At 51.7% G+C, this 10,911-nt stretch overlaps 2 protein-coding genes across 4 annotated transcripts; both read right to left on the bottom strand.

Moving 5' to 3' along the window:
- Positions 1 to 198: 198 nt before the first annotated feature.
- On the bottom strand, positions 199 to 6,269 carry VPS25 (vacuolar protein sorting 25 homolog). Of its 2 annotated transcripts, none has more exons than XM_004772650.3 (6): positions 4,771 to 6,259; positions 4,411 to 4,556; positions 3,661 to 3,714; positions 3,078 to 3,166; positions 2,229 to 2,304; positions 199 to 802 (listed from the first exon to the last, which is right to left on the bottom strand). In XM_004772650.3, exons 1-6 carry the CDS (start codon positions 4,821 to 4,823, stop codon positions 690 to 692), a joined length of 531 nt encoding a protein of 176 aa, XP_004772707.1. In that variant the 5' UTR covers positions 4,824 to 6,259; the 3' UTR covers positions 199 to 689. The 2 variants fall into 2 exon arrangements, with proteins under 2 accessions (XP_004772707.1, XP_004772708.1); XM_004772651.3 differs by lacking the exon at positions 199 to 802 and adding an exon at positions 1,707 to 1,858 and having other exon boundaries at positions 4,771 to 6,269.
- A 2,439-nt stretch (positions 6,270 to 8,708) lies between these two features.
- RAMP2 (receptor activity modifying protein 2) lies at positions 8,709 to 10,515 on the bottom strand. Of its 2 annotated transcripts, none has more exons than XM_013046010.2 (4): positions 10,306 to 10,515; positions 9,809 to 9,874; positions 9,283 to 9,391; positions 8,709 to 9,154 (listed from the first exon to the last, which is right to left on the bottom strand). In XM_013046010.2, exons 1-4 carry the CDS (start codon positions 10,403 to 10,405, stop codon positions 8,899 to 8,901), a joined length of 531 nt encoding a protein of 176 aa, XP_012901464.1. In that variant the 5' UTR covers positions 10,406 to 10,515; the 3' UTR covers positions 8,709 to 8,898. The 2 variants fall into 2 exon arrangements, with proteins under 2 accessions (XP_012901464.1, XP_004772713.1); XM_004772656.3 differs by having other exon boundaries at positions 9,755 to 9,874; positions 10,306 to 10,507.
- Positions 10,516 to 10,911: the final 396 nt, after the last annotated feature.

Genomic DNA, 10,911 nt, shown 5'->3' with positions numbered 1-10,911 from the left:
TCAGCATGCCCCCACACAGCCCACCCAGCAGATGTAAAACCACAGGCCCACTGGAGTCTGCCAGCACTGGAGGACCTTTTCATTTACAAAGGCCATAGGCCTCTTCCCTCTCCTAGGCTGGGATTGACTCTGGGGGCAACGCTTCACAGCCCTCCCCATGCCCACTCCAGTAGTAACTTCCAAAGGCAGGCAGGCAAGTGGGGTTGAGCTTTTTAATATCGTAAATCACATAAATCACCCAGCCTTCATATTGCCGGGAAGGCTGCCTGCAGCCAGGGCTTCTCCCATCCCCTAGGAAGGATCCAGCACCAGCCTGAGAGGGGAGGCAATAGCAGCTAAGGGGGTGGGGAAGGGGCAGGGACAGAAGCTTGTGCAGGCGCATGTGTGTATGTACTTACGTGTGTGAACACATGTGGAGTTAAAGGTTTACAGACCCTGCCTGGCTCGGGGACAGTCGAGGATGGGAGAGGAGGTAGGGCAAAGAGAAGCACATCTTTTTTTCCCCTGGCGCCTCAGCCTCACCCTTCCTCAGGGACAGACGCACCGGGTAATTGGGAAACCCATCCCTGGACTGGAGCCCTTTTGAGTCTGGTTGAGTCACAGATCCAGTCTGTGGGGTCACTGGGTCTGTCTCCTTTTGAAAGCCCTGGAAGGGTGGGAGGTAAGAAGTAAAAGGAGACAGGTCTCCGCTAGAAGAACTTGACGCCCCGGCCATCGCTGACGGTGATGATCTCAGCCTTGTGCTCCTGCTGTAGGGCCTGCAGAGCCCGAAGTAGGGTTGCTTCGTCCAGCCCATGAAACTCTGGATAGGGAGAGATGGGGATCAGGGATACTCTGCTTCTGGGGGCTCAAGGCCCCTGAGGAGCAGAGTCTAGCTGGAAGCTGAGACCCTGAAGCCAGGGGAGACATGTGCCATCGATACTGCTGTGGCTGCTGCCAACCCTTCCTGCAAACTCCTTAGAGCAAGGGCTGAAAGCAAGCCTGAGTCAGCATGAAATGAGAATTCATGCTTATTCTCCCTGTCCAGGTTCTTCTGTCAGACTCAACCCTCATATGTATCCCCCAGCCCTGCGCCATGAGTGTCTGATGTACAAGAATGACACTACCTGCTGTGGACCACAGAGCAGGGGACAGTGAAGCCTAGGAAGGTCAAGGTCCTTGTCACTGGATTCTGACCCTAGTTGGACCCATTAGGGTCCAACTCTAGTACTGCCATCAGGAGCACCTGTCCTAACACAAAGAAGTGTAGCCATACCTCTGACCAGGAGACTGTTAAGATCCAGCACAGGTATCTGCCCTTACCTAGTTAAAAGGAACAAAGCTGGGAGCCAAGGGCCAGTTGAGTATCTGAAGATATGGCAAGATACTGCAGGGAGAGGTGAGAAGCAGGTGGCAAGCCTGAACAGGTTCGCACACCTCACCCCCCCCTACGGGGGCCTACCTCTTGAGTCAGGGAGCTTGCTTTCTGAGGAAGCCTTTAGCTTTGCCCAGCACGAGTGGTGGGCTGGGCAAGGCTGCAGCACTGAAGTCATGGGGTGATGGTGGGAGTAGCAAGCAGAGGCCTGCAGAGCAGGGGGTAACAACAGCCAAGAGCTGTAAACTCTGTTACGGCAGCCAGAGCCTGGCAGAAAGGGGAGGTACCCCTTTTTCCCCAGCTGAGATTGGAACTTTTGGTGAGCCTAGGGATCAGAATGTGAAGCCAGAGATAAAAGAGCTAAGAATATATTTACACTATGTAAAAATCAAACAGTATACAAATCCTTGCCTGGCCAGAAACCAAAGTATTTAAAAGGCCCGGGGGTGGGGATGGGGGTGTTGGCCCAATCCCTTCAGCTGACGCCCACAAATCTTGAGCCCTCTGTAAGTATAAAGGGTGAAAGAAAGGCCTGTGTCAGCAGGGAATGAGATCTTCAGCTTAATCTCCTGCCCCGGTTCCTCATTCAGCATCTACACCAGTAATTCTTAACTTTTCATGGGTCACAGATACCCTTGAAAATCTTTTAATATGGACTCTACCCCTAGAATAATGCACATACACCCCCACAGACAAAATTTGGGGGTATTATGCATATAAATTCAGGTAGTTTAGGGAAACCTTGGACATGGGTTAAAAGGCCTTGTATTATGCAGTATTTGGAATTCAGAGGCAGGGATGGGAAGTCTGACTGTCAAACAAGGACTGGAGAGGCTTCAGATCACAAAACTGGGGGGAAAGGGAGAAGCGTTACCCTCATTCTCTGTGTCGTCCCCATTGGTCAGTTCATACAGGGTAAACACGGAGTTGTTCTGGCCACTCCTGGAAACCTATGGACACAGAAAATGGGGGTTGAATAAGGACCTGAAATCCCAGGGAAAAGGTGAGCTCACCGGCTCCACCTATCTGACCCAGGAATGGTACCTATTCCCAAACCAGGCTCACTGTCACCTCGGCAGGAGTGGCCCAACCACCACAAACCCCACAGGTGCTATATTTATACATGTACACACATACACGGAACCACTAAAACCACAGGCCTTCACATGTCTGAGCAGTGACCTCTCATTCTGTTTTCCTGTTCAGAAATAGGTGGCATGAGTTTGTTATATTTGGGTTGTTGATGCTTCTTCCCCTCTTCTCTCCCTTGGGAAAGTTTAGGGCTGGTGGTGGCTGTGAATGTGGGGAGAGAGTTTGTCCCCACACCCATACTGGTTCAGAATGTCTCATTCATACGGTGGACAGCCCCAAAGGGTACAGAGGGGGAGGGGCCCCAGGCTTTTTTTTTTTTTTTTTCTCTTCCTTCCCTTCCTTTCCTCATTTATCTTCTGTGGCCAGAGACTCCAGCCAACAATAGCGCTCATGGTTCCAGCATTGCATTCTCCAAACACAGCCTCATGTAGCCTCTGGCCTCCTGCAGTCAAAGGCAGGGAAGTTCTACACAGCCAGGGAAATTGAGTCATTGAAAGAGGCATGCCTGAAGACCTATACTTCCTCTTTCTGCCCCTGCCCACTTTGCTCAGTCTAGACCTGGGAACACCAGGTATCTGCTGAACATAGATACAATTCTCTGCCATGGGTCACCATGGCGGAATAGTCTCACCCACTGATAGATGAGTTTCCCCCATTCTTCTGGCCTTCGCCACATGATCAGGAAGCTAGACTTGTTCTTATCCAACCACTCCAGGTTCCCTGCAAAAAAGATACTTATGAAAGCATCTTATGCTAAGAAGGGACAGAAGGCAAAACCAAGGTGGAACACAGTGGAAGAGACCCAGCTCTCAGGAAGTAAAATCTGTTTTATTACTAACTGCAAGGCACCAATTCTCTTCCTTTCTCTCTCCAGATCTCAGAACACAGATGGAGAGATTTCAGTGGTGAATACCAACAGGGAAAAAAGACCCGGGAATTGGACTACCTATTGTACAGAACACTATGGGTTCCAAGCCAGGGGAGAGAAAAAAGTTGTTAAAAGCAAAGACTTGTGGAGCACCTGGCTGGCACCGCTGGTGGAGTGGGTGACTCTTGATCTCAAGGTTGTGGGTTAGAGCCCCTCATAGGCTGTACAGATTACTTAAAAATAAAATCTTAAAAAAAAAAAAAAAAAGGCAAAGTCTTATGGCAATCTGCCCTCAGGAAAAGCCAAGTAGGAGGAAAAATAAGGAAATCTGAGGCCCTGAACCCACCTTTCTTCCTTAGTTCCTCTAATACAACCTGAATTGATTCCACAGGAAGCTTGCCTGGTTTGAAGTTAAGGGAAGGGCACTAATGGACTGAGTTGGGTAGGATAAAAATTCTCATGGCCAATGTCATGTTGAGAGCCACCGGTCCCCTTCCTCTCCCTCCCACACACGTATATGTGCAATTCCCCAACAGGCTATAAATTGGCATTTCCTGGATATTGGGAGGAGGAAGGCAAAGAGCAACTAGTTCAATTAAAGGGAATCACTTTAAAAATGAACGGTACTACCATCTGTCGCCCTCTGTCCTTTCTCCTTCCTTCAGACTTTCTCCACAGATATTTTAGGTATGAATCAGGCAGCAAAAACAAATGACCTTTACTTCCTGGGAGGAAGAGAGTAGGTGGCGAAAATTACCAAAGGTAATACCAGAGCTTGAGCTTCACTCAGAAGGGGACCGGAGATTCACAGTCAAAAGGGCTTGGGTTGAAAAGTTTGGGACCTGGCTTCAGGGCAGAGATTCTATGACACCCAGGTCCTTGTCATTAGCCAGGGCAAGGAGGTTTGAGGTTGCATTTAGCGTTGGGGTTTGGGGATAAAATGGAAGACAGCTATAACACACACACCGGCTCTTTCCCAAGTCCAGTTTGGGTGGGAACCTGCCTACTGAGGGTGAAAGAGGGTATGAAGTCTGGGCATGTGGGAAAGCGTGGAAGTGCATGTGTGTGGGCTGTGCAAGAGCCTGAGGGAGGATACGCTGTAGCTTCACGTTGTTGAAGAGCGGGCTCTCCTGAGCTTCCATCACCGTCATGCTGGATTGTTTGTGCAGGCGGCAGAAGGACAGGACCAGCGAGCACCAGGCGGCCAGCTGCTTCTGCCGAGTGTCCACGTTCGGCTGCAACCTGCCGGGTGAAGGGGGTGGGGCGCAGAATTAGAGGGAGTGAGAGAGCGAGAGGCAGCACTTGCCGGAGGCGCGTCTGGGGGACAATGTAGGGGACTGGGAGTGGTGGCGACCGGGTCCTTTCTCCCCCTCCCCATTTGAAGCATCAGGGCTGAGCCCGGGGTCTGGGGCAGGGGAGGGAGGCACAGCGGGGCTTCTCGGGGTCTCAGCCTCACGTAAAGAAGGGCGGGAAGCGATACTGCCACGGCCACTCGAAACTCATCGCCATTGTAGTAGTCCAGGAAACCCGGAACGTCCGGGCAAAGGACTTCCGGCCTCCGCTTCGGCACGTCCGGACAAAAAGCACAGCAGAAAGGTTCCGGATGCCACTTCGGAGAGGGACGGCCCAACGGAAGGGGTCTCGCTGATCAGCCAGTCCCTTGCCGTTATCCTAAAAATTCTTACCGTCTAGAGCCCCGAGAAGTCTTCTCATTCAGTTCTAGAGAAGGGCAGTGACTTATCCAAAGCGGCACTCTTTGACGGTAGAATTGCCTAGGCTTTTCCCCCCTCTGCTGGGCTTCCTTTAATATTAACATTTGTGTCGGTTGCATTTAACAAATGCCTCATAATTCCCCGGTTTCCTCAGTTGCTATGTCCTTCGATTCCGCCATTCCCTGGTCTCCTGCAGCCCCCGTGGGAGCACATCTGTAGCTTTTATCTCTGGAAAAGGTTTGGCTTCCGTGATTCAGAGCTGCCCGCTTTGACCACAGCTATCTCTCACGTTCTCACTTTGCTAGTCTCAAATCTCCGGACCCGATTTGGTCTTACTTGATTCCTTACCCAGCCTAGACTACCCCATTCTGTCCCCCTTGCTTGTCTACCTGCTGGTCACTTAACAGACCAGGGTTGTTGCTTCCTGCCCCCACGTCCATTCCACACCCACCTTCCCCAATTCCTGGGCCGAGTTGTATTACTGGAAAAAATCACAGAACATGCTGGCTGAGCCCCAGGTTCCCTGACTGACTTCACTGCTGGGCTCTCAGTGCAGCCCAGCACTGTCTTTTATTGACTCCCTGTAACATCCCTCCAGGTAACTAACTCTTCAAATGTTTCCATTCAACAAGTCATTCCACGGGTCTCCATCTCCTTTCTGCAGAAGGCCCCTCCTAGTTTGTGAACTTGAGGTCAAAAATTTGAACCTCTTAATTGTTCCCTCTCTGTCTGTCACCACACTTGATTCTCACACAAGAATTCCTTTCCACTTCAACTTTTTTTCTTTTGGACTCAAAGGAAGAAGTGTCACTCTTCCTTTACAAGACCAACACTTTGGGATATCTTCTTACCTCTCTTTTCCAGTTGCCTCTACAACTACTATGTGCATAATCTTCCCTCTTTTCCTTTCCTTGTCTCCTCTCCCCTAGTTGACAAACATGCTCAGGTCACCCGTACCTGAAAATATGTACTGCTTCCTTGACTTTGTCACCCTCTCAATTTCCTATCTGATCTTTAACCTTTCTCCCACTCAAGTCCATCCTTCATTGTGCACGGTTCCTGACCTACCAAAGTGCCCAAAAAATATTTGTTGCATGAATGGATGAACCAATCAATTTATTATGTTCTTTTAAAGGGCATGATTTCCTTTGCTTCCAGGGGACTGCTTTATCCTTGTTCTGCTACTGTCTCTCTGATCTTTCTCTTTGTTTCATTGCCCCCCCGACCCCCCATTCTTTAAATGTACATGTTTCAGGGCGCCTGGGTGGCTCAGTGGGTTAAAGCCTCTGCCTTCGGCTCAGGTCATGATCCCTGGGTCCTGGGATAGAGCCCCATATCGGACTCTCTGCTCAGCGGGGAGCCTGCTCCCCGCCCCCACCCCCGCCTGCCTCTCTGCCTACTTGTGATCTCTGTCAAACAAATAAAATCTTTAAAAAAAAAAGAAAAAAGGAAAAATATATGTGCATGTTTCCTAAGAACCTAACTCAGCTTTTTTTTTTTTTTTTTTTTTTCAAAACAACGTCTGTCTTGAGAACGTCCATCCTTTTCATGGCTTCGCTTTGCATTTCTGTGCAAAACACTAATAAATCTGTATTTCTGCTGCCACCACCACCACTACCCCTCCCATTTCTAACTCTCTGTGGGACATAAAAGCTTGTTCTATTGGCAGCTCATATTGTACATCCTTTTCTTCTTGCCAGCTCCTCTTCCCAATAGTTATTTTCTATCATTACTTCCATCATTGTCCTAGTAACTCAGATTCAAAGCCTGAGTCAGCCCTAACCTCTCCTCTCCTTCATGTCCAAAATCCTGGCATTGGAGGATTCCCTCCCCTGTTTTTAATCATCTCCTTTTTATTTTCTGCTTCCTCACTCATCACTTCTTTGGCCCATGTCCTCTTTTTCTCAAGCCTAGGATATTACAGTAATTTACTAATTCACCTTTTTTTTTTTAACTCCTTTCCCTAAGGGGAATGCACTCCATCTTAAGGCCTAGTCATGTACTAACTCCACAATCACCCTCCTGTGATCACACCTCAGCTAGATGTGACCCCTCCTTTTTTTGCACTTAGATAACATTTGGTTTGTATCCTTTGCAAGACTCTCATCACACACTCCACTGCTTTTGTTTATTTGTGTACATGTGAGCTTCCTTATTAGATGGAAGTCACTGAGAGCAGAAACCAAGGCCTATCTTATTTTTTCAACAAAATATACCATACACAGTATCTTATACCAGCATGCCCTTGATGTACATTAGTAAAACACATGAAGGCAAATATGGGCCAAGAAGAGAACAGGTATATCCCTGGGGAAGACCAATGCATTAATGAAAAAATAGCAAAGGCTTATCTCAGGTGAAAGCTCAAAATGCCCAGGAAACAGATATGCCTCTAGAGAGACAGACATGTCCTGAAAGGAGAAGTCTGTCTCCAAGGATGAACAGATAGATTCTAGGAAGCACACAAATACATATCTATGGAATAGATTGGCATGTCCCAGCAAATGGATATGCATGTCCTCAAGGAGGTAAATATTTCAGAAAGGAGGGAACGAAAAGTCCCTGAAGAGACTCCAGGTGCCATAAAGAATAAACAGGTGTCTTTATGGAGAACAAAGTTGTTCTCTCATATTTGTGATGATCTGGAAGAACTGGAGGTGAAGGTCTTCTGGCAAACAACTGTGCCTCACTGTCTGAGGAACATATAAGAGTTTCTATATATAAAATGATGAGTTCAGAGGCTATGTCCCTAGAAAAGTGGGAAGTGTCTTAGGGAAGTATCAGTATGGCTTAGGAAGCTGATAGAAGGATTTAGCTAAGAACTAGTGAGTGCTGTGGAGATGACAGATGTCTGATCTCAGGGTCCAGTCTCCTCAGCCTTGAACTTCTTCCAGATCATGTCCATCTCCGGGCTGTTAGCTCTAGTGGACACCAGGGGGCAGTGTGCTGCCAGGCTGTAGGCCCCACCCCCAAGGGTCCAGGACAAAATAGGAGGAGGCCAGGGACCTGGAAGGGGAGTCCTGTGGTGGACTTAATAAAGTCCCCACTGCCCTTGCCCTCAATCCTGAGGTCCTTAGGGATGGACTCTTTTTTTTTTTTTTTAAAGATTTTATTTATTTATTTGACAGAGAGAAATCACAAGTAGATGGAGAGGCAGGCAGAGAGAGAGGGAAGCAGGCTCCCCGCTGAGCAGAGAGCCCGATGCGGGACTCGATCCCAGGACTCTGAGATCATGACCTGAGCCGAAGGCAGCGGCCCAACCCACTGAGCCACCCAGGCGCCCAGGGATGGACTCTTTTTGGTCATATCACAGTTCCTATTCCCAGGCTGTGGGAGTAAACTGAGGCATGAAGAAGAGGGAAATTCAGAGCTCCTAGGTGGTCCCCCTTCCTCCTCACAGAAGTCACAGCAGAGATTCCACCCTTGCTCCTTCCACCCTCCCGAGCTGCTGTCCAGACCGGAAGGGAGTCTCTTTCCTGTATATTTCCTGGTGCTGGGTTTGGATATGGACAGGAAAGGCCCAGCCTTGGGAGGAAGCAGTGAGTGGGTGGGGGGAGGCTTCAGGTGGGGGGAGGGGGATAGTGGGGAGCAGGCAAGTGAACAAAACAGTGCTGCTATCCAGATTCTTCCAGCTCTGCTGCCCAGCAGAGCTGTGAATGGTGAAACTCTGGGATGGGGAGAGGACAGTACAAAAAAAAAGTTTTATTTTGAAGATTACAGAACTTGTGCTATGACACCACTGGGTTTCCACTTTCATCAGTCCAAGGATCTGTGGTAGGTGTGGGACTGACAGAAGGAGGCAGGGAGGGGAAGAGAGACCTGGTGGTGGCAAGGAAAAGGAGAAAGATGGCTGTGGAAAAACTCATACCACCCTAGGCCTGGGCTTCACTGTCTTTACTCCTCCACACCACAAGGGTGACGAGGAAGGGGATGAGGCAGATGGGGGCTATGATCATGGCCAGGAGCACATCCTCCGGGGGGTCTGATAAGGTGGGCTGCACAAGGGAGCAGTTGGCAAAGTGGATCTGGTGAGTCTCAAAGATGATCTCTTCTGCCCAGGGATTGGGGAAGCCCAGATGAAATTCTTCTGCAAAATGCTCCAGGCAATACTGTAGGTCGCTATAAGGCCTGGGGGTAAGGGAAGACTACAGTGAGTATGGACTGGGCCAAAGAGGGGAATGCCCCTCACTCACTCAAGGCTCACCCAGGAGGAGGAGGCCCCACCCCTGGCCCAAGCTGCCTGGCACTGCCCCTACCTGCTAATCATGTCCCAGTCACACCAATCCTTGGGGATAGAGTCCATCTCCTCCTTATACGATTGCCAGCAAATCTGGATAGTCCTCTCATAGCTCTCCATCTTGTCCTCTGTGGGCACAGATTGCTTCGCACTGACCACAACCCCGTGCCTCCCCCCAAGCCCTCGGGTCCAAGTATTTCCACTGCTCCTGTCTTCAAACATGGCAAACACCAGGAGAGTCTCAGAAAGTCTTCCAGGGAAAGAGTCTCAGTTCAGAAAAATGTTAATGTCTTCCATGTGCCAGCCCCACGAGAACAGCCACACACTTTTTCTGGGGTCTTCTAACCCACCCAGGAGGGGAGCCAGCTCAGAGCTGGGGGCGGGTCACGTGGGATGAGAGGGAGAAAGACCACAGGAACCCCAGGAGAGAACAGAAGGGGGTTTAATGGGCTGCCAGTTGGGGTTGCGGGAAAGGGACCCTCCCCACCGACCTGGCTCTCCTCGCTGTCCCAGGTCACCGTCCCAGAGCCGCGGCGGGTACACACCTTCTGGCTTCAAGCTGCTTTCAGTGGGAGGAACCTGAGCCAGGGACTCCTGGGGCTTCAGGACAGCTGTGAACAGAAATGGGAGAGGGAGGTGGGATGGCGGGGATCTAAGCAGTGGAGTCTGGAGGAGGGGTGTGAGACCCTAGGAAGTCAGGGCTACTTTCAGTAGAAGAAAAATGAATAATCCAAGCCTCCAAGGGGTGCCTCAGTGACTGGAAGAGAGGGTTGATACCAGCTCCCTCCCACTCACATCCAGACCCAAATCCTCCTCCTCCTCCCCAACCCCCAAGACCTCTCCGCGAGGCCCGGACCCTAGGTTCCTCCAAGAGTGGGAAGCAGCTCTCGCTGAGCCCTCATCGAAGTGGGGCCAAGGGACGGCCCGAGGACAGCGCTGACCCTCCCGCACCCAGGGCCCGTTTCTCGGTCTCGGCCGTCCAGGCCCCCTCCTCTATGGGCCTCCCGCGCCTCCCACCCGGGCCCCGGGGCGCCGCGCTCACCGCCCAGCAGGAGGAGGAGGCGGAGCGCAGCCGGTCGCCCCGCGCGGGTCGCAGGGAGCCGCGGGCCGCCGGCTGCGCGCTCAGCCCGGAGCGAGGCCATCGCGCCGCGAGCAGGCGAGGAGGGGCGGTGGCGCTGAGCCGGGCCCGGGCGGGGGCGCCTATATCCCCGGCACAAGCCCCAGGAAGCCGCGCCGCTTCCTCGCAAGGGCTGGGACGGCTGCGGCCACGTGGGGGGCGGGGGCGACGCCCGGGGCCGGCAGGCTGGAGGGGGAGTCACAGCCCCACCCGGCCCTGGCGCCCGCCGCTCCCTCCGCCGTGTCGGCGTTGGCCCACTCTCTCTTCTAGCTCACCCTGCGGGGCTGGACAGCTCCCCTCGTAACCCCAGAACCGGGATGCATTTCCTGGACTCAGCTGCGTGGTGCCCAGGGCTCTCCCGGATCTCGGAGCATCCGCCCCCGGGACCCTATTGCCCTTTCTCCTCTCGCTGCGGGGGCGAGGAAGGGGGTTAGCGACCTGCTCTCGCCGACCTGGAGGAGGAAGAAGGGGCTGGGAGTTCAGAGGGCTCTCCACCCGCAGTATCTAAGGCAGGAGGCTGCCCTGGGCCGT

This window comes from Mustela putorius, unplaced genomic scaffold, assembly GCF_011764305.1.
Source record: "Mustela putorius furo isolate JIRA1106 unplaced genomic scaffold, ASM1176430v1.1 tig00000487_pilon_pilon_pilon, whole genome shotgun sequence".
NCBI lineage: Eukaryota > Metazoa > Chordata > Mammalia > Carnivora > Mustelidae > Mustela > Mustela putorius.
This window is presented reverse-complemented; position numbering and strand designations above follow the sequence as displayed.

Bases quoted from the DNA above. Each gene is read 5' to 3' on its own strand.
- VPS25 (XM_004772650.3), bottom strand. From the start codon at position 4,823: ATGGCGATGAGTTTCGAGTGGCCGTGGCAGTATCGCTTCCCGCCCTTC. The intron at 3,715-4,410 runs GTATCCTCCCTC...ACTTCAAACCAG, and splicing joins CAACAACGTGAAGCTACAGC to GCAAGCTTCCTGTGGAATCA. The intron at 3,167-3,660 runs GTGGGTTCAGGG...TCTTTTTTGCAG, and splicing joins AGAGGAACTAAGGAAGAAAG to GGAACCTGGAGTGGTTGGAT.
- RAMP2 (XM_004772656.3), bottom strand. From the start codon at position 10,405: ATGGCCTCGCTCCGGGCTGAGCGCGCAGCCGGCGGCCCGCGGCTCCCT. The intron at 9,875-10,305 runs GTGAGCGCGGCG...TTCTGTTCACAG, and splicing joins CCTCCTCCTCCTGCTGGGCG to CTGTCCTGAAGCCCCAGGAG. The intron at 9,392-9,754 runs GTCGGTGGGGAG...CTGTGCCCACAG, and splicing joins GGGACAGCGAGGAGAGCCAG to AGGACAAGATGGAGAGCTAT.